General features: G+C 37.3%; 1 protein-coding gene across 2 annotated transcripts in view; it reads right to left on the minus strand.

Annotated features, from left to right (window-relative positions):
* Positions 1–27468, minus strand: part of Naaladl2 (N-acetylated alpha-linked acidic dipeptidase like 2) — a 1054557-nt gene that overhangs the window by 717208 nt on the left and 309881 nt on the right. Inside the window, exon 1 of one of the 2 annotated variants that reach the window (XM_075950778.1) lies at positions 2846–2954. The exons of the other annotated variant lie outside the window; for it this stretch is intronic. Within the exon in view, the coding sequence (XP_075806893.1) occupies positions 2846–2888 (43 nt within the window). The 5' untranslated portion in view covers positions 2889–2954. Of the gene's footprint in view, positions 1–2845; positions 2955–27468 lie in introns of those variants that run through there. 2 annotated transcript variants of the gene reach the window in all.

A 27468-nucleotide genomic window follows, 5' to 3' on the forward strand; every position in this document is an offset into this window, starting at 1 on the left:
TTAAGAATAGGAATTCCATGATCTGTCAGCATCTGGCATGGAAGTTCATGCTCCACTTTCTCAGGGCAGAATGTAGAAGGGCAACAGAACAGCAACTGTTCACGTCAGCCTTGCCTCCAGCTGTATGAACCTACGCAAGACAGCAGAACGCTCATAGCACAGACACCTCCCAACAGGGGCTACCTTCTGTCGCAGATACATTATGACCAACACATTTTGGCCATATATTTATACCATAATACCCCCCATTTCTGTCTAGAGATGGTCCGGCATATCAATTGTCTACATAAACATCTTTAGAAAATCATTGTTGAATGGCACATGTAAGAGCTCCAGTAATAATAAATAAGATCCTCAAAGACAAATACTTGTCCTTCTGCTAAGTATTTCATGTATGAAGAACAATATCTAAACATAGTGTTTCAAATTAAAAAAAAACACCCATCTTCAAGTAACTTCAGAGTTTTAATTTTTCTTTCTTTTCTCCTCTTTCTTTCGACACTGGGTGTCACACCACAACTTAGGTTATCTCGGTAAGTACTTTGTAGTACAGGCTAGTGTAAACTCTTGGCACACCTCCTACCTTATCTCCCTAGGGCTAGGGTTACAAATGTGAGTCACCTTGACCAGCTCAAAACAGTCTTTAAAATATATGCTGTTAAGTAAAAGACAAAATTAATCTTTGAAAATACCTTATTTCATTCATTTTGATCATTTTTGAAATCTATTTTCAGATCTAGTACTGGGTAGGGCATTGATAACACAGCAATGTTAGTATATTATATAAATGAAGACTCTGGGTTGTATTGATTCTCTAGGTGGTAAGCAAAATTATCAAAACACCTTATCTTTATACGCATAAATAAAAATAGACATGGTCCCGACATTAATTTTCTTTATATTATAAATAATCCAGAAATTGTGTAAAACCGCCGATGTTCCTTTGTTTCCCCAAATCTCTCAATAGTTTCTGTTTATTTTCATGTGACACAGACTGAAACGACAGCATTCCAACACTCTAAAACTACAGGTCTTAACTTGGTAGACCTGCCAAGGTGACATCTAAGCAGGCTGTATATGGATAACAGGAGAAGGGGAAAGTAGACTGTCAGAATTACAGTATGAGAACATGAGAAAAATGGAACAGCAACAAACAGCCAACATTCCCATGCTAGGATGCAAACATATTGATGCTCTCCCCACATACGGAGATGGTCACGGTATGGGAGAGGTTTGTGTCCTCTCACATTTATGTTCAACTGTGAACTGCACCAGCAAACCTACAAGGGACTAGCATACGGCAGCAGTCATATACATTTTCTTCAGGGAATCAATTTATGAAATGTTCTTACAGTCTAGGTGCCTCTTTCATACTTTTCCAAGGAATACTACTACTTAAAGTTAAGGTATGTACATATAAATGTGATATATGGGTATATATATATATATGATCTCACATATACGGTATATATCTATTTTACCTCTTGGTCAATAAAATTAATGCAAATAAATTATTCTCATAATATTCTAAATGAGACATTCTGGCAAATGAGCCTTTTAATTTTACTAGATTCATCACATAATTTTTTATTAATTATAATTAAGAGTATTTTTTAATAATAGCATTTCCACAGTTTTCCAAAAGGTATTTTAGAAAAAATACAAAGATTTAAAAACTAAGATTTTGCAATTCTAAAGCAACTATTGTGAAGATGAAGTAGGCAAAGGCTTCATCTGTGATTGGATGGTCCACTTTGGCTACCAAGCTGTTCTAAAGCATCTGGTTTTTGTTCACAACTATGCTGTATTTCACAGATGTACATTTATCCTATTTTCTGAGGCAAGGTTTTTCTGTGTAGCCCTGGCTCTCCTTGTCCTAGAACTCTCTGTAGCCCAGGCTGGCCCGGAATTAACAGAGATCCACCTGCCTCTGTCTCCTGAGTGCTGGGATTAAAGACTGGCCACCACCCTTGCCATTTTGATGAGTTCATTTGAATAAACAGTTCAATATTTTACAATTTTTTTGGTGACAAAGTTTTTTATTTTATAATTTCACAGAAATAACCTAAACCAAAAGCAATTATCAAATACATTTAAAAAATACTTTCTGATGAAAATTTTATTATATAAAGCTAGTAAGTAATTTTCCAGAGTAGAATAATAAAACATTGCAAAACATACTAAGAAAATATTTACTGATTTATTTTCTGAGAAAAGAGCTTCACACACACAGTACATACATACAAATAAGGAAATGTGTGAGCCACCCCGTGTTCCCAACAAATTAAGCCTGGCTGCCTACTCTAGCCAAAGTCAATAAAGCAAACCCTTCAAAGGGCAAAGGTATCTGATGAAGTAAGACCTGTAAAATAAGCCACTCCTCCCGCTGATAAGCTGGCCCTCTGAGACTGCTTCCCTTCTTTTAAAAAGTGGAGTTACATTGATTACAAGGACACTTAACTTGTAAACCTAAGTGATAGCGATGACAGTGCCTGATTACAAACAAGACATCCACGTGTGCACACAAAAATAACTATTCTTCCAGTGCTGGGGAGAGCGCCCCTGAAAACCCACTGCAGCCCAGAGCACCAAGTCTCCGGGTTCAGATGGATTCCCAGGCATTATCTACTTTCTACTATTGTTAAAGGAGTGAGCGCGGCAGCGACAATATCCATCTTCCACGTTAGTCACAGTCCTCACCGCTCTCCCCCAGCCTGGAAATACCTCAAAACTCAGCGGTGGCAACATGCACGGAAGCACAGACGCGCGGGCACACGCACACACAGAGCTAAGAACACTGCTGAAGTTTCTGACTGAGAACATTTCAAAGGCTGTTGGCGCTTACCTTGCAAAGACATGTTAGAAAAACCAGCTTCCTTCTCTCCCATTTTATTCTTTCTTTGTACAGGGGCCCAGCAGTTTCGGGTTGTGTCAGCTACCTTGCAAGCCTTGTGACCTTCTGACTTGCTACAGTAGTATTGTAACAGTACACTGCCGGCTTTCTTCTGTGAATAATTACCATTCGGCTTCCTGAGTTACCTGGCCTTGCAGGACCTGTTTTACTATGAAGTGAGCTCACATGCTTTCCTCCAAAGTCCTGTTACTAAACTGCTTCACAACACGTGGCTTTGTTTCAGTTTGGATATTGACTTTTCCCCCGAGTGTTGGCGGTATTATCAACACGGCATGTTTCAGAGGAAATGTTTCTCTTCTGTCTTCTTTTGTTTTCTGTTTAGTGTTCTTAGTCTGTGTTTCTTAGAGACATATAATAAAAATGTAAGCACTTTATGTAGTATCTATTGTGTAAGTAGGGGAAAAGAACTGCATCAGAATCTGTGTTGTGCAGTTGAGTTAGGACATAAAATGGAGTAATATTTACATCACAAAGTTAATATGAAGATTAAAATTAATGTGTGACCCCACTAAATATGAAATGGTGGATGATACCATAAAATGAGGGACACTTTTCCTCCTTTTTCCTCTTTCTCCTTCTCCTTCTCCTCCTTCTCCTCCTTCTCCTCCTTCTCCTCCTTCTCCTCCTTCTCCTCCTTCTCCTCCTTCTCCTCCTTCTCCTCCTTCTCCTCCTTCTCCTCCTTCTCCTCCTTCTCCTCCTTCTCCTTCTCCTTCTCCTTCTCCTTCTCCTTCTCCTTCTCCTTCTTCTTCTTCTTCTTCTTCTTCTTCTTTTCTCTCTCTCTCTCTCTCTCTCTCTCTCTCTCTCTCTCTCTCTCTCTCTCTCTCTCTCTCCCCCTTAGGTAGAGTCACTAGCTGCTATCTGACATCAGTTATGGTAAATATTTATTCATTATTTCTTATTTACTTATCATTTGTGTGTTTGTTGAAGAAATGGTTACACTAGCCAAGAGGTGGTGGCACACCCCTTTAATTCCAGCACTGGGGAATGGGAGTCAAAGGCAGGTGGATCTCTATGAGTTTGAGGCCAACCTGGTCTACAGAGTGAGTTCCAGGACAGGCTTCAAAGCTACAGAGAAACCCTATCACAAATAAACAAAAACCAGCAAATAAATAAAAAAAAGCAAAAGAACAAACAAACAAGCAAAAAAGGAAGAAGTGATCACACTATGTAGCCCACGCAAGCTGAAAGTTGTGCATTTCCTGCTCTCTCCCCCCCGTTCTGAGATTTCAGCTATGCATCACTTCGCACAACTTAACAGGGAGATTTCAATACGTTATTTCAGACTGAGTAACTATGGTGATGTGTACCTTCAATCCCAGCAGTTCCAGGCCAGCAAAAGCTACATTGAAAAAAAAAAAGTTAATCCTTTCAGTCTTAAAGATCCAGTCCTCATTTACAAAGATTGCTGATATTCATGTATTTTAATAATAGGAAAACACAAAAAATACATCATAGAAAAAAAATACAAAAATATAATAGGAAAAAAATAGCATTAACTGAGAGTAACTGTGAACCTCAAGGAAACATAAGCACTAAGATGAGCCATAAAGTAGAATTTTATCTTAAAATTATAATTCGTAAATGACAGAAGAAATTGTTGATAACAATTACAAAGATTTATTTGAATTTCCACTTTCCCCCTCTTGAGTTCTTTGCCTGTTGGCTTTCACCAGGAAAACAAGACTAGAGATACATATGACTTGGTTTCTTCCTTTAACAACTCTTTTGCATTTACAAGTAATCTGTTCACCATTTACTAGCGTAAGGCAAAGTCTGAATTTATAACTAGTCTATATAAGCAACAGTAGTGATGAGAAATTCATTAAAAAATAGTAACAGTAACACAATATTTGTCAGAATTCAGTCTTTCTTTCTTTTTTAAAACAGGTGTTCTCTGTGTAACAGCCCTAGCTGTCCTGGAACTAACTCTGTAGACCAGAATGGCCTCAAACTCACACAGTATTTCTTTTTGAAGATTTATTTCATTGATATTATGTGTATGTATGCATGTATGTATGTGTCTTTGTGTGTGAGTACATACATGTGTCTATACAGACCAGACATTTCAGATACCCTGCAGCTGGAGTTTTAGGTTGTTGTGAGCCATCTGCGGTGGGCAGTAGGAACCAAATTCTGTTCCTATTCCAGAGTAGTCGATTGTCTTCACAGCTGGGCCTTCTCTCCAGCCCCATATTTCAATGTTCCGTGTTGACTTTATCATTTACCTGACATTAATTTTCTTATCTCAGATGAGCATGCCAGAAAACTTACTATCAAAGCCTGACTTGTAAGAGTAAGCCAGGGCCTCTGGTTCTAGTCATCCAGGCTTGGGTCTGCTCCTGAGCACGGCATTCCTTCTGAGAACAACTGCATGGCTTACCTTATGCTACAAACTTTGCTAAGGCAGACTGAAATTGAATGTTTACCAGGAGAGTACTGCAGTAATCATAGTCTGACTCCATGGTTACCGGAACAACATGAATTCTAATCTTCTGTCTTTTTAACCATGTTGGAAATGTACTGATTAACATTATTGCTCCGGGTACCTACCCTGAGTCAGTAATAGGACAGAGTACCATTGTGTGCATACCGGGTTGCAGATTACAGTTTGAAGTGGGTTACAGAGAAAGGAGAATACAGTTCTACATTTTGTTCTTGTTACTGACCCAAGATAATAGCATAAAAATCATTTCTGACACTACAAAATACCAAAAATACATGTTCAGTGACAGAGAAACAATAAGAATATCTCTTCCATACCTTTGCACGTACTTGGAAAACTTTTTATGAGGGAAATGGCTGCTGTTGCTGCTGGTGATATGTGTGTACATGTTCATAGATACACGTGTGTATTTTTGTGTGTGCTTGTGTGTGTAAGCCAGAAGGTATCTTGTCAAGTGAATTTTTGGCATATTTTATGAAATAGAGACTCTGATTGGGGCAGAGAGCTTGTCCTGTCTCTGCCTCCCCTTTGCTGGGTTACAGGTGAAGACAGAGCTCACCTCTGTATGCAGGTGCTGGAAATCTGGCTGGGATGCTCAAGCTTACACAGCAGATATTGAGCCATCTTGATAGGTCCTGGGTTTGATTTTCAATAGTCAAAATGTTTTCTAGAAGCCTAGAAGAAAATGTATTTATCTACAGTTTACCTGAGTAACTTATTGGCAAAAATTCTGGAGTCCCTCCTCTGTGACAGCCTACATGTCCCTTGTCCTACACTTCCTTTCATGATGCTAAGGGTCTCCTTCATCTTGGTCTTTGTCACACTGCATCACCACACATACTTTTAACATTGCACACCTGCTCTGAACACATCTAGCATGCCTTCATCAAACGCTGTAGAAATTGCCTCTCAGCTTCATTTGAAGCCAAAGAAAACTGACGATTTTAAAAATTTGCAAGAATATTTTCTGAATCTTAAAATGCTCTGAATCAATGTGCCCTGCACAATTTTCATAACTGTAGAAATTTAGTTATTAAATTTAGTTTTAAAACTGTAAAATTTAGATGCCAAAGTTAAATGAAAGTGTCTAACCACATCATTTAATCCAGAAATGAAATCCAAAAAGAGTTGGAAAAGAAGAATACAATCACTCTTACATAGCATTCCGACTACTCATAGTGGAGAAATCAATGTTATAGAATAAACTAGCAGGAGGTCAAACACGGGAGCATCTGTGATTATCTGGCTCTGATTTTGAAGGAAGACATATGTTAGAATGTGAAAAATCTCAAGTGAGTCATGGGATGTAAGACACTAGCTATGTCAAATGTTATATAAACCTGATAATTCAACATACCTGCTAATTTTGTCAATAGAGAATAAATGATTACATCTGTGCAGAATAAAAGAGATAAATATGAATGTTATGGAGAAGAAGGAAGAGTAAATGATTAGAACCCTTGAATTCATAATCTTTTGAGACTAAGTTACGACAGAACAAAGTACGTGCCTCAGGGATTAGATCAGATTCGACAAAAGCTAAAGAGCCAGAAGAAAAAAGTCTACCATCAGCCATGAGGGACAAGTGTTGGCTTTCCATCAAAGACTGAGAAGCATGCTCTTCCCTGAGTTACGTGTTTTGAAGTATTTATTTCATAAATATTAGGGCAAACAGATAAAGCTCTTGTCTAGGGCTAGTCCAGTTGCTTAAGCTATTTCCCTCTGTCACTGTCTATGAAGGGAGGGAGGACCAGTCCATTGGAATAATTACACGAGTTAATATTTAAGTGCCAAATATGCTGACCGGCTAATTACACATCATGCTGTTTCTTCTTTATTTTGTTTTGTTTTGTTTTGCTTTCAAGACAGAGTTTCTCTCTGTAGCTTTGGTGCCTGTCCTGGAACTAACTGTTGTAGACCAGGCTGGCCTTCAACTCATAGAGATCCTCCTGCCTCTGCCTCCCAAGTGCAGGGATTAAAGGCATGTGCCACCACCACCTGCCTCATGCTGTTTCTTAAAGTCTTTACAATTACCCAAAATATTACAAACATTTGCAAATGTTGGAAATTAATAATATAAAGAATTATCTGGATTAAAATGTCTTTAATTATTGTTTTTCTTTCTTTGTCAAAATAAATTTATCAACAGTATAAAAATATTGAAGTTGAAAAGATTGTAGAAGAAGGGGCAGAAAGAACAAAAAAGCCAGAGGATTAGAAGGGATGTGGGATGCCCTCTGCTGAATATGGCCCCATTGCAGCAGCTATGATCCTAAGCAGCCCTCACTGCCTGCAATGGGTCTACGTAAGCTGGCCTTTCAACTGTCATTCATCAATCAGGACACTAACCCCCTGCTGAACCATAGCTACTGACTGATTTGGGAGGAGCAGCCTTTATCTAAGGCTGTGTACACAGCAGGCTCCATCAGCTGAGTGCCAGCTCTTGGTGACATCGACAACACTGATTAAATCCAGCAAACCACAGCACAATACTAGAAGATGTGATTGCAAGAGATGGCATAGAGGTAAGATGAGAGTAGGTGCGAGCTACTGCATCAGAATTGATTATATACACGTGGGAAACGGTCAAAGAATAAGTTCAACTACTGTCACAGGGTACCATTTAAAACCAGATATTTCATCATCTATCTTTCTTGAATAGGTTTTTTTGTTTTGTTTTGTTTTTCATTAAAGTTGGACTTTTTGTTGGGTATTTGTAATTAAAACTTTTTATGTTGGGGCCCAATAAGATGGCACAATTTCCAGCTGGGCCTGGTGACATCATTTGCATATTGGATATCTGGAACACAGTAGAAGTAGAGAACTGATTCCCGAATAGTTTACCTCTGATATTCACACACGTGTACACACACACACACACACACACACACACATCATTGTTATAAAATAGATGCTAGTTTGCTTTGTCTGTTCTGTGTAAGTGCTAAGTAATTATATGAATCCTTCCAGAATAAATGTGGATGAACAGCCTGGTAAACAGATACTAGACAGATGAGATGTGCCTAATATTGCCTCACACTTAGGTGTATTGGGGTGTTACCATGTGCCTAGTCACCTAGACTGGAATTTTTTATCTATCCTTTGCTCTACATGCACAATCTCCATATAGTTACTTGTTGTGGAATATTATTTTACGATGTATTACATTTGTTTATGCTGTGGAACATTTGTTTAATGATGCAAGGATATGTTGCATCCTTTTATGTTGCATTTGTTTAACTCTATAAAGATATGTTACTTTGCTGTTTTAAACACATGATTAGTCTAATAAAGAGTTGAACATCCATTAGCTAGGCAGGAAAGGGATAGGCAAGGCTATCAGGCAGAGAGAATAAATAGGAGAAATCTAGGCTGGAGAGAAAAGAAGGAGAGGAGGATACCGTGGACCAACTACTCAGCCACATAGCTAGCCATGGAGTAAGAAAAAAAGAAAGACTTATATACTATAGAAAGGTAAAAAGTCCAGATAAAAGACATAAAGAGGAAGAAGTTAATTTAAGTTAGAAAAGCTGGTTAGAAACAAACCAAACTAAGGCTAGGCATTCGTAAGTAAGTAATAGGTCTCCGGTTATTTATTTAGGCACTGGGAGGCTGGCTCCCAAAGAGGATAAAAACAAGCAAATACAAAACAAAACAAAGCAACCAACTATAGTCATTGTATTCTGTGACTAAAGAAGATGAACAGAAATAGTGACTCATTGGTAAGAACGTTCATTATGAAGGAAACTGATTACGTCAGAATCAATGGTATGGAGAATAGTGTCATTCTCATCATTCATCCTCTTTACCTTCACTAAATAAGAGAAGCCGAAGAAACTACACGCGCGCGCACACACACACACACACACACACCAGGACTGTTTTCTGTGTGAAGCATTTAATAATAATAGAAACACAGCACTGCCATCTTAGAAAGAGCCAGAAGTGCGACTGCAATGCATTCGGGCTTTTTTCTGGGAATCGCATCCTATATTCACACAATGGAAGAACTAAATAACTAGACATTAAATACATTCTATGATCACAGTACACAGTAATATATCCTAATTGTATAAAAATCTCAAGAAATATGTACTTAAATATCTTTAGTAACATCCCCTTCCTAACTGTCCCAGCCTTAGAAATATAATGACAGTAGAAAACTTAATTTGTGCAAGCAACATAAAACTACTGTTTAGAATGGACAAGTTATATTGTGCCTTGCTCTCCCTACACAGATGCTTTGCAAGAGAATGGAATGTAAGTGTCTACTTAATGCTTTGAAAGTAAATGTAATTCAAATTGAAGGTACACACACACAAACACACACACAACACCCATCTACATGTGCACACTGTTTACTCAAAAACAGAAAATATTTCCTAAAACTCTAAGCTAAGAAAGTGCATTAGGAAAGGGACATACAATATCCCAATGACAAACTAGAATGATGATGTTATTAATTTGGAAACTTTTTTTGTTTGTTTGTTTTTGTCTTTGATTGGGAGAAAGAGTTTCTGTGTAGCTTTGGAGCCTGTCTAGAAACTAACTCTTGTTAGACTGGCCTTGAACTCACAGAGATCTGCCTGCCTCCTACGTGCTAGAATTAAAGATGTGCACCACCAACATCTGGCATCAATTTGGAAACCTTAAGACATCTAGAAATCAATAAGGAAAGCCAACAAACATATATGCTCAACAGCAACACCAAAATATGAAGACAATTTTTCTATGTAACTTTTTAATAGATGTAACCAGAAACCACAACAAACAAGAAGCTAAACACCAAGAAGATAACCAGTTATGATTGACAACTGTGACAAAGTTATTTCAGATAATACTAACTAAATGAAAGCACCATTTAAGAGCTGCTCAGAAATGAGGGTTTTCTTGACCACCACTGATGGCTAACCCTCAAGGAAATGACACCCAGTGAGAAGGGAGGTTCCTCATGCTCTAGAAGCATTTCTCTCCTCTTAAAGTGTTAAAATAGATGGATATATCCAAATGAAACACAGCAATACCAATAGCTTGTTAAAATAAACACTGAGTGGCATCGTCAAACCACCAAATGCGATCAAAAGTAGGCTATCAAAAATTACATATCAATTGTGAGAATCAGAGAAAATATTTTATTATTTCCTGAGTGTTGTTTTCTTTTTATTTTATATTCCTTTTTTCATTTTCCTCTCTCTACTTTTCTTCTTTTGTCATTCCTTCTTTTGTAATAAAGTCACAGTGCTGTAACATGTTTTCCTGGAAAATGATTCCAAGGGAATTGCCTTTGTTCCCGTCATAATGGGCCACGACTTTCTGCTGAGAATGTTTCTCTGAAAGCTCCAGGTTCACTTTCCTGCTGACTGCATGCCAACTAGCATTGTTCAAGAAAAGAGGAGGAAGGATTAAAGTCTGCACACTTTCCCCAAGCTGCTGTTACTTAAAATAGATTTCCTTTTAAAGTGAAATGGCTGCTGTTTTTCCTACAGAGACCAGATTTACCAAATGGGGAAAGAGCAAGAAAAGAAATGAAGCGAGCAGTACTCTGAATGGGGTTTTCAGGATGGGAGACTCACTGGGGAGGCACCTGGGAGAAGAAAACAAACTCCTAAGAGGATGCTGAAAATAAGGCACCCCAGCACCTTGGGGAATGAGGTGTCAGTGGCATCTTAGCAATTTTAAGAATGAATAAATGTAGAAATGAAGTTAGAAACTCCAGGTTGATTTTAACAGTTCTATCAAGCCCTTTCTTCTCTTCTAAAGTCTTCAGCTTTCCTATAATCCAACATATCAGTTAACTTTAAAATGTCATTCTAAATATTAGTCTTGACTACCGATGGTCCAACCTCCTTGTTCTCAGGATAGGACAGGTGGTTAGAACATTTCTTACCTGTTGAATTTAGATTTTCCACAGTCATAACTGTTTAATAAATGTTGATGGGTAAATAAATGATAATTTTACTGCATATTTCCTTCCTATTAAAACATAGTAATGAAGTTAAAAATACATTTATGGGAGATACTGAATTGAGAATGTTTTTAGTACTTCAGCTTATCTTTTTATAGTGTCCTCTATATTACCAATTCTTTGGTGCAATAGAATAATTAACATCCTTATGTTTCCTAAAAAAAAACTCAGAAACTAATTACTCAATATTAGTGATCAGTTTAAAAATAATATATTTTGAATTTCATAATGGTGTTAGTAAATAAACTAAGATTAAATTACATAGATCACCACTAAATAAAACAGCTTTTTTTAAATCAAAGATGAAAGTGCAAGTTGCATTGAGAACTTGGAGGCAATTTAGTTACTAAAATTATTTTTAAAAAAGCTTTTACTTTCTAATTGATGGTGATTCTCATCTTGCACAAGATTTTTAAACCTTTTGTTCTTATAGAAATTGGTTTTTAATATAAAATTGTAATTATTTTAGATGAGTTACTCAATTCCAGTCATCACTGTGTATCCAGAGTTCTGGGCCAGAGGTGGCACTTAGGATCTCAATATAGCAGAAGCCTGCACTGAACAGAGCAAGCAAACACAAAGACAAAGTAAATATTTAGACGATCTTTGGGGTACCAGCATGAGCTTTGGGCTTGGTCAGAGAGAGACCTGGGGCAGAGTAGGTATCTTTAACAAGTTTTGGTCAAACTGTGGCCTAGCAGATCGCTGCAACCTTTGAAGATACCCTAGACAAGGTACTGTCACTTGGAGGGGATGATCTGGCCCAGGGGAAACAATACCTGTCCGAGGTCATCTCAGGAGGAGTAGTCTGCCAGTTGAGACTCTGCCAGTTCTGGAATACAAGATGACTGCAGGTTTAGGAGAAGATTGGAGACTTTGGGGCACCATTTGGGAATGTGGAACTGGACTTTGTAAAAGTTGATAGAAGATGTGTTCTTGTTCTTATCTCTTGCCCTCAGCTTTGAAGGAGCAGAGGCCAGATACCTGGCATTTTATTCATTCCTGGAGAGGAACACAGGTGACTGACCCAAAATAAAGAAGCCAAGCTTTCCACTCATTTCCAGTTGCTTTGAGAACTTACTAATAAAGCGATGAGGCAGAACATACTAGAATAGCATTTCTAACAACAGTTAAAATGTGTCCCAATTTTTCTATTTCATCTGGATTTAATACCTTTCAAGGAAAGGTTAACCAGATGATGCTTTTGTGTATATTCACACACACTTATGTGCTCACACCCAAGATCTATTACTAAAATATTCCCTAGGCTGGACTTCTAATAACCAAGTCTCTAGAGATTTCATCCCAGTCACAAAATACAACACCAAATATTTACTACTAAATAAGCACATTAGAACTGCTACATTTGTGTTTCAAATCTTAGCTAAATATGACCCTGTTAATTGGACAATGTCAACAACTAAATTCAAGAATCTTATACTACACAGAGAAACATCTGTAAAAATGAAAGAGAACAATTTTAAATAAGGGCTTACTATATTTTTCCCTATTAATGACATTAAAGTTGGGTACTGTTTTCCTGGAGAAGATGACAAAGCTCAGGAAATCGCAATAATTGACACATGAACGTTCAGTTTTGTTTTGTTCTGTTTTTTATAACGAGCTAGGGTGTACAAAGTGAATAAGACAATGGTACCCTCCTTTCTTTATGAAAATGTTACAAGAATGACTTGAAAAATGTTCAAATTAGTTGGGGGCTCTATACTGTATGCATCTATTAGAGATAAATTATAGATGAATACCATTTTAATGCATTACATTGTGTATAATGGTCTATTATTCTCCCAAACTTTTCTAGTAATTCATTATTCCCCTTTCTGTGCCCTGTTCCATTCTTGCCTTGGTTCCACGCTGTAAGAGAAGCCCTACCGTCTATCAGAACTAACTGCGATGATGCTCACTGAAGTGAGCACAGTTCTTCTGGAATCTGAAAACATATCACAGTGGATCCCATCCAATGAGGCTTCGATAGCCAAAATCTTCAAATTATCCAGTCAAAAGATGAGAATATGAATCAAACAGAAGTTTTTAAAAGAAAATATAATAATCAATAAATAAATTGAAAAGGTTCAACATGTTTAGCTATCAAAGAAAACCAAATTAAAACCACATTGAGGGTTCATCTCACCAGCATCAAGACAGTTTTCTTCAGATAAACCAAATGACAACTGATGTGGTGAGAAGGTGAGTACTGAGTGTCCTTCCCATGCTGCTAGAGACAATGCATAACAGAAATCAGTGAGGTTGTCCTCTTTGGCTCATTCTAAAAGGAATAAAAATCAGCACACCAAAGACATACTTTCATATCTATGCTTACTACAACACTAGTCACAATAAGCAAGTTATGGAACCAGAAATGCACCCATCTTTAGGTGAATGCCTAAGGAAAATGTGATCTATCCACGTGGAGTTGTGTTTATTTGGCTGTAAACAGGAAGAAAATGAGTTCATTTACAGGAAAAAGAAACTTTAAATGATCATCCATCATGCTAAGTGATATGACTCATAATAAATATGAATATACCACAGTTTTCTCAGAGGCAAGATTACAGACAAGTTAAAGATAGAGAAGAACATAGATTATCGAAAATTAAGGTGCACAAGTATGAAATATATAGGTAGAAATATTAGAACAGCGAAATTCAGGGAGGAGGAAGGAGTCTAAATGAAGGTGTGGATGAAACCAAAGAGGACAGGAGAGCTTTGGAGGCCTGGAGTCTATGTGTGCCCAGCTCAATTTGCTGTTTTTAATATCCTGGTGAGTATCAATTAGACCAAGCATCTTAGTATTTTAATTGATGGATATTTTTGTCTAGTTTAATTATATATTTCAATTTCCTTTCCTTTAAGTAGGCCACAGGACAGAATCCTTTATTCTTAACATTACCTATAAGTCTTTTATTTCTGTTTATACTTGGACTTCATATTTATAGTTAAAATTATTTATTGGACTTAGTTATACTTTGATTTCTATATGTTGTTACATTTTTCCATTTGTTCTTTATATTGTCTCATTTTAAAAATTAATTTCAGTATTCAATTTTATTTCTACATTTTTCTTCATAGCCAGCGTTGCATCTGTTCCTCAATCTCTTAATTTCATTTTCTGCCTTGTTGTAGAATATTACTTTGAGATATATTACATTTCTTTATGCTCTGGAACATTGTTTAATTAATTAAACATTTGTTTAATGATACAAAGATATATTGCATTCTTTTATGCTGCATTTATTTAACTCTGTGAGCCTGTGATTCTTTGCTTGTCTCAGACACCTGATGACCTAATAAAGAGCTGAAAAGCCAATAGTGAGGCAGGAGAAAGGACAGGCAGGGTTGGCATGCCGAGAGTATAAAAACGAGGAGAAAAAGAAGAAGGAGTAAGAAAATTGGGAGAAAACAAGGGGCCAGCCACTCGGCCAGCCACCAAGAGTGAAAGTAATATATACAGAAGTAAGAAAAGGTAAAATCCCAGGCACAAAAAGTAGGATAATTTATTTAAGAAAATTTGGTCAGAGAAAAGCTAAGCTAAGGCCGGACATGCATAAGTAATAATAATCCTCCACGTGTCTATTTGAGAGCAGGGTGGTGGGCCCCCAAAAGAGCCAGAAGAGTAAAGAGTAAAGAAAAATAATAAAAAAAACAAGCAACAACACTCCCCCTTTTTCATTTCTTCTAGCTTAAACTATTTAACTTTATGGTAATGTGAAGTAGTTTCAAATAACATATAATTTCACATGTAACTAATTTGGAGAATTGTACGGCTCTCCCTGCTTCTGTCCGGCGTGATACCGATAGCACACATTACCGAAACATATGCTGTAATGCCACACAATATGCTGCCATTATTCTCGCTTTAAGTAGTTGGTTATATTTTAAGTACATTCAAATGGAGGGAGAGAAACATTTCTTATATTTAAAGAAATGTTCATTATTTTCCACTGCTTCTTCCTTTGTGTGGATGCAGGTTTAGCTTTCCTGCTGCTTCTAAAGTGCCCTTGAGTATTCCTTCTTGTTCCTGCCTGCTGAAACAGAATTCTCAGCGTTGCTTGTCTGCAAAAGTGTTTATTTAGTGCTCACTGTTGAAAGACCCTTTCACTGTACAGATGAGTTTCTATCTTGCTATCCTTCCTTCCTTTCCCCGAGTTTCCCATCTTCCCCAACCCCCTTCTTCATTTTATATATTGTTCTGGTGCCATCTGGATTATTTTCTGATAATCTCTGACATTTCTCATCTTTAATCTTCTTTCGGAAGTTGATAAAATCCCTTTTCTGTTTCTATTTATTTTGTGTGTCACTTGTTTTAATTAATGTCATTGTGACTTGAATTCATATATTTTATTTATGTGTATTACACTTGGAGCTTGATAAGTTTCTTAAAACTATAAATTTATAATATTCACCAAATTCTTAATGTATTTCTTCTATTGATTTCTAGATTAAAATATTTTCTTTTCTTCCCTCATTTTTCTTTATTTGTGATAGTCCATAAAAGCATATATTATAGACAATGAATGATGTAAATAAGTGTACGGAGTGGATCATGACAGCTCTAAAATATATTATATATATATTATATATATAGTATAGTATATATGTATATGTATATATATAGTTGTTTTGTTTTTATTTGCAGAGCTATCATTCTGGGTTTTGTTGAATAGCAGTCTCCTTTGCGGTGTATAGTGTGCTATAAATATAGAATTGATTCTGATATCTTCCTGATTCCCACGTCATTCTATCCATGTTTGCATTCACATCATCTAGCATATTGTGAAAGCAAGTTTATAGTACATATCTGCTCCTTCCATACCTCTGGGTTGGTCTCTCCTAATTATTTCTAATTATGGATTTCAATTTCATAGTTTTTTAATTATTCAAGCCTACATCCTTTTATTTGACATGGAATATTATTATTCTATATTTCTACACTGCTGAGTGACAAGTTTGCCTTATACAGGTCATTTGTGGATCAACTTGATTATTTTGGGAATCGTTCTCTGTGGCAAATTTGGGGTTGTCTGAATTCTAGGCATAGTTATGCTAATATGCAATATGTGGGGAGCACTGAGAACTATGACTGCACAGTCAATGATTTTTCTCCTCTAAGTAGGAACACAAATGAATCCCAGCCCTGTGGTCACACACTGCAGACATTGCTAAGTGCAGTGTAGTCTAGTAACCTTGCTGTCCTCAACAGCTCCTTGCACAATTATAACTTCAATTCTTGGACACGATTGGTTTTCAGTTAGGAATTTTCCAGGGCTACCCTACAGAAGTGTGGCAACTTTGAGTGTTTTCAGTATCACCTCTGCAGACACCAGGGTCCAGCTCTGTCTGCTTAAGTTCCATGGCTTCACCTGGAGTGGCAAGGGGGTCTGCTCTGTTTATTGCATTCTGGAAACTGCCTTCAGGTAGAAAGGCAGGGGAATTTGATGGCTCAACTCACTTGATTGTCCTGTGTCAGAGATCACAGTGATGATCCAGTCACCAGCTTTTGTGTTCTTGTTACTACTCTGTGTGTAACTATGTCAGAAGCAAATCCAACAGGATTTCACCTTTGCCAGGTTCAACAGAGTGCTACAACTGCCCTTGAGAGCACAAAAACATATACTTACAATATTTTAAAAAAGGCCCAATAATTTAGACTTTCACTTGGAGACTTTTTAAAAATCAATAATTTTTTTTTTTTAAAAAATGTACACGTTGATTCATGTAAAAACAACTGACAAGAGTATTTGCAGTATAAAATAACTGGGCCTTGGACCTGAAGAGATGGCTCAGAGGTTGAAAGCACTTTTGGCTCTCGCTGGGGATCTGTGTTTGGTTTCCAGCAGCCACATGGTCACTCACAAACTATAAGTCCAGTTGCAGGAGATGTAATATCCTTTTATGGATTCCGTAGGCAGAAGACACACATGTGGTCCACATACATGCATTCAAGCAAAACACATGTAAAATAAAATGAATCTTAAAAAAATGAACTCTGAGCACATTTGACATCAAAGCAGTGAGTAGGCTGAGGCAGGAGGGTTGGAGGAAAGAAGCCTCAGCATCAGACAAAACCTCAATCTCAAACAAAAGAGGAGAGGAGCGGTGAACTGAAATAGAAATGAAATAATTAAACGTTCTAGATAGAGGTGTACTTCAGTCAGATGCAGTAATGTCAACATCAAACAAGTGAAAAACCTTGGCTTGCCAGCACATATCAAAGATATGTTGATAACTTACTGTAGTCAATTAAAGCACATGCGTTTGGGAAGAAAATGGATACCCTCATTAAAGATGCTTTTTAAAGATCTAGCACTTATCTGAGTCGGCAGCGAGCAACAATACTGTTGCTAATAGAGGGCCTTCCTTCAATGATGATTGACAATGGAGCCTCATAGATGCACTGATTATTTCTTTCACTAATGACTTTTCTACACACCTGACAGTATTTATGCGCACCAGCACTTCCCGTAATGTCACTGCTGGCTAATGCTGACACCGCTGTAAGAACTATACTTCTGTAGTATCCTAAATACTGTTGTCATTTCCACAGTGTTTACATCTTCTGTGCTTATCTACTGTCAGAGAACAGCTTTGACACCACTTACCAGGGTAGGGGCAGGCAGTCTAGAAAAGTTAGTAGAGAGTACAAAGATGTGAGTGAGAATAATAAAACAGAAACATAAGCAGGTATTGAAAGGGGTTCCAGTAAATACTGAAAATTGTTCACATTTAATTTTCCATACATTTTTATACCCCAATACAACAGGGGGAAGAAAACAAAAGGTGGAATTAACATGATACAAAGGACAACTAGAACAGCTATTTGCTTCACTATTTTGAGACATCAAGTCCTTAGCATTCTGTTGTTTAGGTAGTCAACCCATCCTAGACCAAGTATCCTGAAGACAGTCACTCCCTATGCCAAACCTACTATTTCAAAAGAAAGAGCAGAACTATGCTTGAATTTTCTGGCTTCTGGTCAGGGTGGAAAGGATTAACCTGTATGGGCCATCTTGATGTCCAAAATACCAAGTAACCACACCCTAGGTTAGGGTGTCTAGCCACAGTTGTTGTTAACAAATTTGAACAAGCTAAACCTCTCTGACCTTCAGACAAGATAGAAATAAGGTCACATTTTTGGGTCTCCACAATCTACCAAAAGCAATCCTCATCCCATTCGTCATGAAATTGTAGCAGTTACATAAAATCTTCAGGTTCTATTTCTAGCCAGGATTCTCCTGTTGTTTCTGCTTCATCCTCAACTCCTTCCTCCATTACCACTGAAGTTGTAAATCCCATGAAGAAGTGACATTTATTCCTAAATCAATCATGAACATTTGTAATAGTATTTAGAATTGTGGCTCCTTTAACAGAAAATTAGCTATATCAATTTTTGTTTTTTGTTATTTGGGGGTGGGGTGTCAACAGCAAGTGTTGGACTTATGAGTGAGTTATTACTATCACCCTTTCTTTCTTCCTTCTCACTGAGTCTCAATACTGCAGGCTGGCTATTAACTCATGATATTTCTAAAGCTTACCCCCTTGAATTTTTGATCATCCTTTATTTCCAAAGTGTTATTACTACACACATATACTATCATATATGACCGAAATGTACTTTTGTGCACACTATGTGTGTGTGTGTGTGTGTGTGTGTGTGTGTGTGTGTGTGGTACTAGTAGTAGTAGTAGGAAGAGGAGGAGGAGGATACTGCTTGTTCATTTCCCAGATATTCAGACCCAAGTAATCACAGAGAAACTGTATTAATTATAACACTGTTTGGCCAATGTCTTTAGCGTATTCCTAGCTAGCTTTTATCTCTTCAGTTAACCTAGTTCTATCAACCTGTGTATTGCCACAAGGCTGTGGCCTACAGGTAAAGTTATTAAGGGTCTGGAATGTCCTTCTCCTTGAGCAGCTACAAGGCAGCTCCTTGACTCCACCTACTCTCTCTATATATTTCTTCCAGCCTGGCTATATTCTGCCCTACTATAGGCAAAAGCAACTTTATTCATTAACCAATAAGAGCAACACACATACAGATGGACTTCCAACATCATGTGTGTATATGTGTGTGTATGTGTGTGTGTATGTGTGTGTTATAATTTTTGTGTAAGTGTATTCATGTGGATTTATGTAAATGTGTTCGTGTACATGATAATGCATGCAAGGTGAACTTTATGCAGGTACATGTGGAGATCAGAGATTGACACTGGATGTCTCCCTCCGTTTCACACCACTTTAGCTGTTGGGATACTGTTTCTGATTGAAACTGTAGTTACTGGATTCAGCTACAGTGGTCAGCAAGGTTCAGAGATCTTCCTATTTCCACTCCTTTAGATATGTGCCATCACACCCGACTTTTATATTAGTAGTGGGTATCTAAACTCAAGCATGTCAAACTTACATTTATAAACCAAGGACTCTGTTAACTGAGCCATCTCCCCCAAACCCATAAATATATTCCTTAATAAAACATAAGTGTAAACATCGCTTCTTGATCCACAGGTTTCAAAATTGATATGATGCTAGCAGATGTAAAAGAGTATTAATAATTTCATACATCCTAATCAGAGTACCCAGGCGACAATTTCCAACAAGCTCACTCTCAGCAGAAGACTGGAATGTTTTACAAGCTATGTGGGAAGCAGGTATGGTATAAGATTCCCTGCGCCATTGGTAGAGGAAAATCAAATAGATATAGTGTAATCCTTAGTAGCACTATGATTTTCCAAAATGATAAATAAGCACTGGTATCTACTTAATATCACTAACTGTCTTATCCCTTAATAGGAATCTTGGAGGTCCTTTCAGTCTTTTAAAAGTAACCAATTTATGCCCTCTAGCTATGAAAACCCTAGAAGACATCTTTTTTCAAAGATAAGGTTGTTTTGTCTACATTCAAAAGAGTCATTTGGTATAGCCACCTCCACACATCATCACTGTAAAAACTACTGAATGCTGCAATAACTGCCTATAAGAGAAGCTTACATGTGTCTCACATGTATTAAATTTCTCCCTCAGCCTCAGGCAGGACTACCTAAAGGCCGTCGTGTTGCTTGTCTGAAATGATCCCCCCTCAAGCTTACTCACAAAGCTGGAGACCCATGCAGCGATTTCCAACTCTTAGTCTTCCTCTGTTCAGGAACCACAAATGCCTCTGTCCCACAGGTCCATCCAAGAACCATGCCTTTTCTCCTGGTGTCTAGAATTACACACTCCAGAAAGTCCCACCTATCAGGGGCTATCCAGCCTGCTCCAACTAACCTGAGACCTCCAAACCATTCACACATGGAGGCAAAGCTACATTAAAAGTTAAATGATGCTACAAAAGAAAATCCAAGTAACTAAAATAATTCTGAATGGAAATCCCTTGTGGTAGAATGAAGGACTTGCTGCTGTTACAAGAACGCATTGCTTCATTTTGACATTCATTTTCTGAACATGGTTTCCCAGGGACACATCTAGTGTCATATAATTTTTCTGAAGCCTCCTGCCTCATCATTCTCAGCCCTTATAAAATTCAAGAAAGTATATATTTCCTCTTGATTAAGGCATTGGTTTCACAGAGAAGGCTACCACTGGATTTTATATTTTAATCCAGAGTGCTAGCACCCCTTTATATCATCAATAAGGATATGTTACATCCATCTTGTCAGTTTTCATGAGAATAACACCTTTACTTCCCATCAAGAACACTTCTTTGCATTCATAAACTGGTCAACTACCAGACTCAAGAGGCCATGGTGCCAGTCCTATTTCTGTTTTCAATATGGTTTCTTTACAAAGATGAATTAAGTTTAGATTTTAGTTTAAAATGAGATCTACAAACTGGACTTGGTAGCACACAACTATAATGTCAGCATCTATGAAGCTAAAAGATAGAAAGATTATAAGGTAAAGGCCAGTCTGAACCAAATAATGTAAATGAAATTAAATGAAGAGAGAGAGGGATACAGGAATGATTAAAAAAGGAAAACATGATGGGAGATAAGGAAGAAAAAACCTTAAGTGAGAAATGTTGTATGGAGCGGTGGGCTGTGTCCCGCCACCCGGCTAGCTTTACACTCAAAATAATTACACAGACACTGTATTATTTTAAACACTGCTTGGCCCATTATCTCTAGCCTCTTATTGGCTAATTCTCACATCAAGATTAACCCATTTCTAATGAGTGTAGCACCACGAGGTGTGGCTTACCAGGAAAGATCTTAACCTGTGTCTGTGTTGGGTGGGAGAATCATGGCGACCGACTGACTCGGCTTTCTTTCTCCCAGAATTCTGTTCTATCTACTCCCCCCACCTGAGGGCTGGCCTATCAAAGGCCAAGCACTTCCTTTATTAATTAATCAATGAAAGCAACAGATAGATGACATTCCCACATCAGAGAAATGTGTGGACAGTCAGTGGAACATGTACAAGCAATTATGAAATTATATAATTTGTGTATTATTGTGTCTTAAGGAGAAGAAAAAGGAATGTCTCAGAACTCAACCAGGATTGACTGATTAAATTCACTGTGTGACATGATCATAGATCAAGGTGTTCCAAGTCAATGGCAATAACAACGTCAAAGATTAGTAAACACAGGTAACTAAAATAATTTAGAAGTTTAAAGACTGTGATAATTAACAAAAGGTGAGTTAGAGTGAAGAAATAACCAGTTGATGTTGGGAAAACAGGATCAATGGGCTTGCTTGACAAAAGCTTGCCAGGAACCTTTGGTTTGCAAGAAATGCATGATCTGCAAAACAAGTTCAAAAGAATAAGTGGTACTGGGACCAGAGGCCATCTAGATCAAGTGTTGTTGAAATACAAAAGTATTGACAAAATGGTGTCATCTCTTCCTGTTTATGCAGGACCCTTTATTGACTTAGAAGAAAAAGGCTAACACATTCCAATGATGATGATGACAATGATGGTGATGATAATAATGATGGTGATGTGTGACTGTATAACTAATAATTAGAAAAGAAGAGATCATGAATTTGAGATGAAGTTGTGAAGTAAATGGGAGTAAGTGGAAAGGAAAGAGGGGAACTCAGAAATTATCAAACAAATAAAAATTTTAGATTAAAAAATAATTTAACTACCTGCTCTACATCTTAAGACTGTTGGATATTGGTGATTATGTAGTTTCTGCCTTGAATCTCTCCTCATGTTTGATACTTCCAAGTTATCCATTATTTTCATAATTTATATGAAATATTTATTTATTGTTTTCAGGGAAAAAGGCTGTACTAGTTATGATTCCTGATTATTTTATATTACTCTGGAAAAGTTAGACAACAGATCCTTAAAAATTCTCTGAAAAATATCAGATAATATTTGTGTGACATTTTTATGACTCATGCCTTCAACCTTTATAAAAGGATTCTTAAGGTTTGGTATTGAAAAATAAACTAGAATAAAGGATAAATTTGTGTATATAAGTAATAAATTCAATCAATAAGGATAGCAAGTTATGCAAATTTTAGGAAGAATTGAATAAAAGGAAACTGCACTATAATTAAAAAGCTGTAGACTTTCATATTCTGCAGTGGGATGGAAGAGAAAGGGATAAATACATGTTATTTAGCAGATACTCTATAGCATGATTTTCATAAACATTCATTTTACAAAGAATGATAGAACTGGCCTATTGAGCACATGGATTTAGCAGATTTGGGTTTAAAAGGCAGAGTGGTAGAACACCTGTGTTTCAGCAGCGGCAGCAAGCACGCAAGGAGCCACCCGAGAAAAAGCTGGTGCTCTCTAGAGACCTGACAGAATAGGAAAATAAACTTGACATTTCTCAGTCTTGAGAAAGTAAACAAAAATCATCTTCATGTGAATGAGAGTTTAGAAATGTCGACAAAGAAATGTCGACGTCATACAACAAATAACCCTAGTCTCAATGATACCCAGGATGAAATTACAACACATGAGCTGTGAGGAAATTGAGAGAAGGATAGAGCAGACACAGATATAGCATTTATTTTGAATTTTGTTTTACTCCATAAAATTTATTTGCTATTCTTGTTATGAGAACTATTTGATGTGCTTCAGAACTAGCAATGTGATCTCAGTTCTATCCCATTACTACTCCCATTGTGGTCATCAGCAGGTCGGCTCATCCTGATTTTCTTTAAGATGGAGATCATGTTTGAATCTCCTTGCATGGATGAGGTGATACTTTATCATGGCTGTGCAGGGTCTGAACAGGGCAGACTTTTGGGAAATATTTACTATTTTGATGATCTTTGATTTTGTTTTATTCCAATTAGAAAGCATAGTGATATACAGGTTATGAAGTTGTTTTTCTATATCATAATGCCCTCACCTTATGTACAAATCTAAATGTTGGAGAAATATACATACATATATGTGTGTGATACATGTATATGTACATGACATACATATTACTGTATATATACATACATAAATTATATATATATATATATATATATATATATATTATTAATGTTGTTGGACAGTGCTGAGGTCTGAGCTTAGGACATTGTGTGTGTTAAGTAAACTCTAGATCACTGAGATACATCCCCAACATTTCCCCTATATAGGTCAGTACATAGGCTATTTTTCGTTAGACTCATATGCATGCAACATCAACCTAGCTTTTCAAAGTAACGCTCAGAATATCACACACAAATACAAAAGTTTTGTGTATATCTGTCTTTATCTTAAAAGCACAGACTAGAAGGTAATTATTTCCATGCAAGTAATTTGTAAAAATAGATAGATATAATGAATGAAGAGAGAGCTTGACTTGTAGGTAGAAATCTTACCTGTGAAGTGACAAAAGGAAAATAGTGAGTTTGTACCTGGTTTAACTACACAGTGAGTTCAAAGCCAACTTGGACTATATGAGAATATGTGATAGAAAACAAAAAAGGAAAGAAAGAGAAAAATGTGTTCAGAATATTCATGCCTTATTAAAATTACCGTCAGGCTTTGGATTTCATAAATGAGCGACTTTTTCTTATGTATAAGAATATCTAGAAATTTACATACTCAGTGGAGACATTTTTTGGTGATGCAACAATTACCTCTCTAAGAAAAGGGTTGGTGGGCCTGACATGCTATTCCCAGATCACTTGCCCTGCCATACCTGGTCAGTTTTGATAAAGGTTAGGGAGCATTTGCTGAAGAAGCTGACCAGCACTTAGAAATTAGGAGAGAGAGACCCACGGGAGCTTATGAAAATTTCTAACCGCAAAAATTCATTTGCAAACAATGGAAGGCAAAAATAAATAGTTTTGGCTTGTTTCTGACACAGTTAAATGTTTAGAAAATCTCAGCAAAATTTTAAAGTTAAGCCAGAAATAGGAGCCAGTATGATGTGCTGAAGGCATTGAAATTACTTCTGGTACATGGCAAAGGGGAATTCAATTTACTGATTGAATTCAGGTAATTAGAAATATGACCCGGAAATTGGGGATTGCCTTGCAGATACTCCTGAGCTGATCTAATAGCACACATTCCTAGAAATCAAGGAAAAGATAGGATTCAGAGGGTAGAAAAAAAGGTTGGAGTCCTTGGTATTTATTTTGAACACAGAACAAGACATTGCAGGCCACCCAATGTGAATAGTCACTAAAAGTTAAAAAAAAAAAGGGAAAACAAAAAGAGGTCCTCGGACATCTGGGAAAGCCCACAGTGCTGCTGACATCAGGACCTCAGTGCAGTGGGACTTGTGGTGGATTTGGACTGTTAGAATGCTCACACTTTGGGGCGATGCATTCCTGCAGGAGAATTTAGCTCAGCACCACAGGTGACTGACTGAAGTTAATTCTGACTTAGGAAACCAGGAGACTCCTCTCCCCTGGACAAGGAAGACAAGTGTGACATCTGCCATCTGCCCCAGTTCTCAACCAGAGACACCGAATGCATGCAGTTTAAAGGGCAAAGTGAAAGCAAATAAATTTAGTTTGTGGACGTACCATGAATAATTCCTGTTCACTCAGCTGGTTATAATAAATATGCTCTCATTAATTGCTTAGTTTAACTCAGAATTGATTTACATCATGTGTGTCGCTTGTGAAGCAAAGGGTTGTAATGACAAGGCCTGTGATCCCAGCAGTAGGTCCACGCAGGTAACCATGCAAGGGTCTCTGAGCACCACAGCCTTCCCAGAACAATGAGCTGTGACTTTTGTGTAGGCCAATAGGACTTTTTCTAACAAAAGTAATTCTGAAACATCCCATTTCACTATTACTTTAGGCAGCTGTATTTCTTTTTGTTGTATCTTTACATTTTTAAAAATTAGTTCTTTGAGAATATCACACAGGCCATTTTTTTCTTAATAAAACACTCTACAAATACATATTGTTTCATACACTGAGAAAATGAGTTTCAAAATGTTAAAGAATTTTTAAAGATGAAAGTGGAATGTAAACCTCAGTTTTTCTGACACCAATGATCTATTGTCATTTATTCATTCATGTTTATGATAACTTATACACTAAATGCCATGCTATCAGCTTGTTAACATTTTAAAAAGTCTCATATGCAATCCAATATACACAATCATTGGGCCAGCATCACCATTTTACATATGAGAAGCCTTTTTCTCAGTTGTTCTCCAGGGGTATCTAAGAAAGAGACTCCTCCCCAAGTACAACCTATTGATGATTTTTGTGCTTACCCTTTTGAGGTGGAAGCAAGTTCCTCAGAAAAAAAGGCCTAGAGTACCCTGAACTGGAACTGACCGGAGTGCCCTACCCACTCCTGAAAACTACCTTCTGTAGTCCCAGAATATGGTATGCAAGCTTGCAAAGGAGGGGGCCAATGAAGAGCCCTATCCAGCTATGACTCCCATAAAACATATCAAAGATCAGCATGGCACAGTAGAGACATGCATACCTTGACAGAAAAGCCCTCCAAATAAACTTAAATGCCTTCCAACAGGATGCATAGCAAGCCTAGTATCAGAAACCTCACTAATTACTAGTGAACTTGTGGATTTTGGAGGAGAATCTACACCCACTAATTTACTAAATCAACACTATCACTAACAAACTATACACATTTGGTCCAATATCCACTGACACGTGTGTCTTCACTTCTCATCAGGGAAAATTCTTTGCACAACAGATGGAGAAATCTACAACCAATCAAACTGGAGCAAGTGCAGTCCCATCCCAGTGGATACATCTATAAAACACTCAGGCACCTAAAGCCCAAAGAACATTGAAAGGGGAACAGAAAGAGAAGAGGCAGGGAATCAGGCAGTTTTCTATGAAATTGTGTCTCCTAATAACAACAGACTACCCACAGAGTCTCAACAACATTTGATATGACTTATCAAATGTGAGCTGGGCGAGGATGACACTCACTCACACCAACATGTATTTTAAACTGAATGGATGAAAACCTCAAGTCTCAACCCTACATAGAGTGCTACAGGAAACTGAGTAAAGTTTGGAGCAGGAGAGGTGGCCTTTTCAGGATAAGACACCTATAGATATATGTATCCAGGACACATATATGTATCTGGATACACACATACGGACACATATATAACCCTATATATATACACACACCATATCTATATAAATATACATGGTTGTGTTGCTCTGAAAAACCCTGATTAACTAAGACGACTTGGGGGGGGGGGTGTAAAAATGAACTTGGCCCTTTACTGAGAGAAATAAAGCCAATGTGAACAAAGTTACAATTAAATTAAAATTAAACAATGAAAATTGAGACAACATAAGATTTTAAACTTGTGTTCCATTTATCTAAGTATTGCTAACAATGAAATTGCTTTACAAAGTTAATAGAAATTGAGATCTTACTTCAGTAATGAATTAAATGTGTCAAATAAGCTAAATAATTTCTGATGTCTTCCTTTATCTATTCGGAAGAACAGCTTGGTTACCACAAGCAGAGCAGAGCTACATGCCTGCTATTTTGGTTTCATGCTCAAACTCTCCCAGCAACCCTGGTTCCTAGCAGCGTTTGCTTTGTGAATTCACCCACATTCCTGATTCGTATAACACATTGTCAGTGCCAGAGCATGAAAAGTAAACTGAGCTCACCCCAGCATTTTCCCTGTGTGTTCCAAGTCCAGACTGTGATGCATGCTGTGGAGCTTTGTAAATACTCACAAGTGCGTGTGCGCATCCAGAGTAT

Source organism: Microtus pennsylvanicus, chromosome 16 (genome assembly GCF_037038515.1).
Source record: "Microtus pennsylvanicus isolate mMicPen1 chromosome 16, mMicPen1.hap1, whole genome shotgun sequence".
Taxonomy (NCBI): Eukaryota; Metazoa; Chordata; class Mammalia; order Rodentia; family Cricetidae; genus Microtus; species Microtus pennsylvanicus.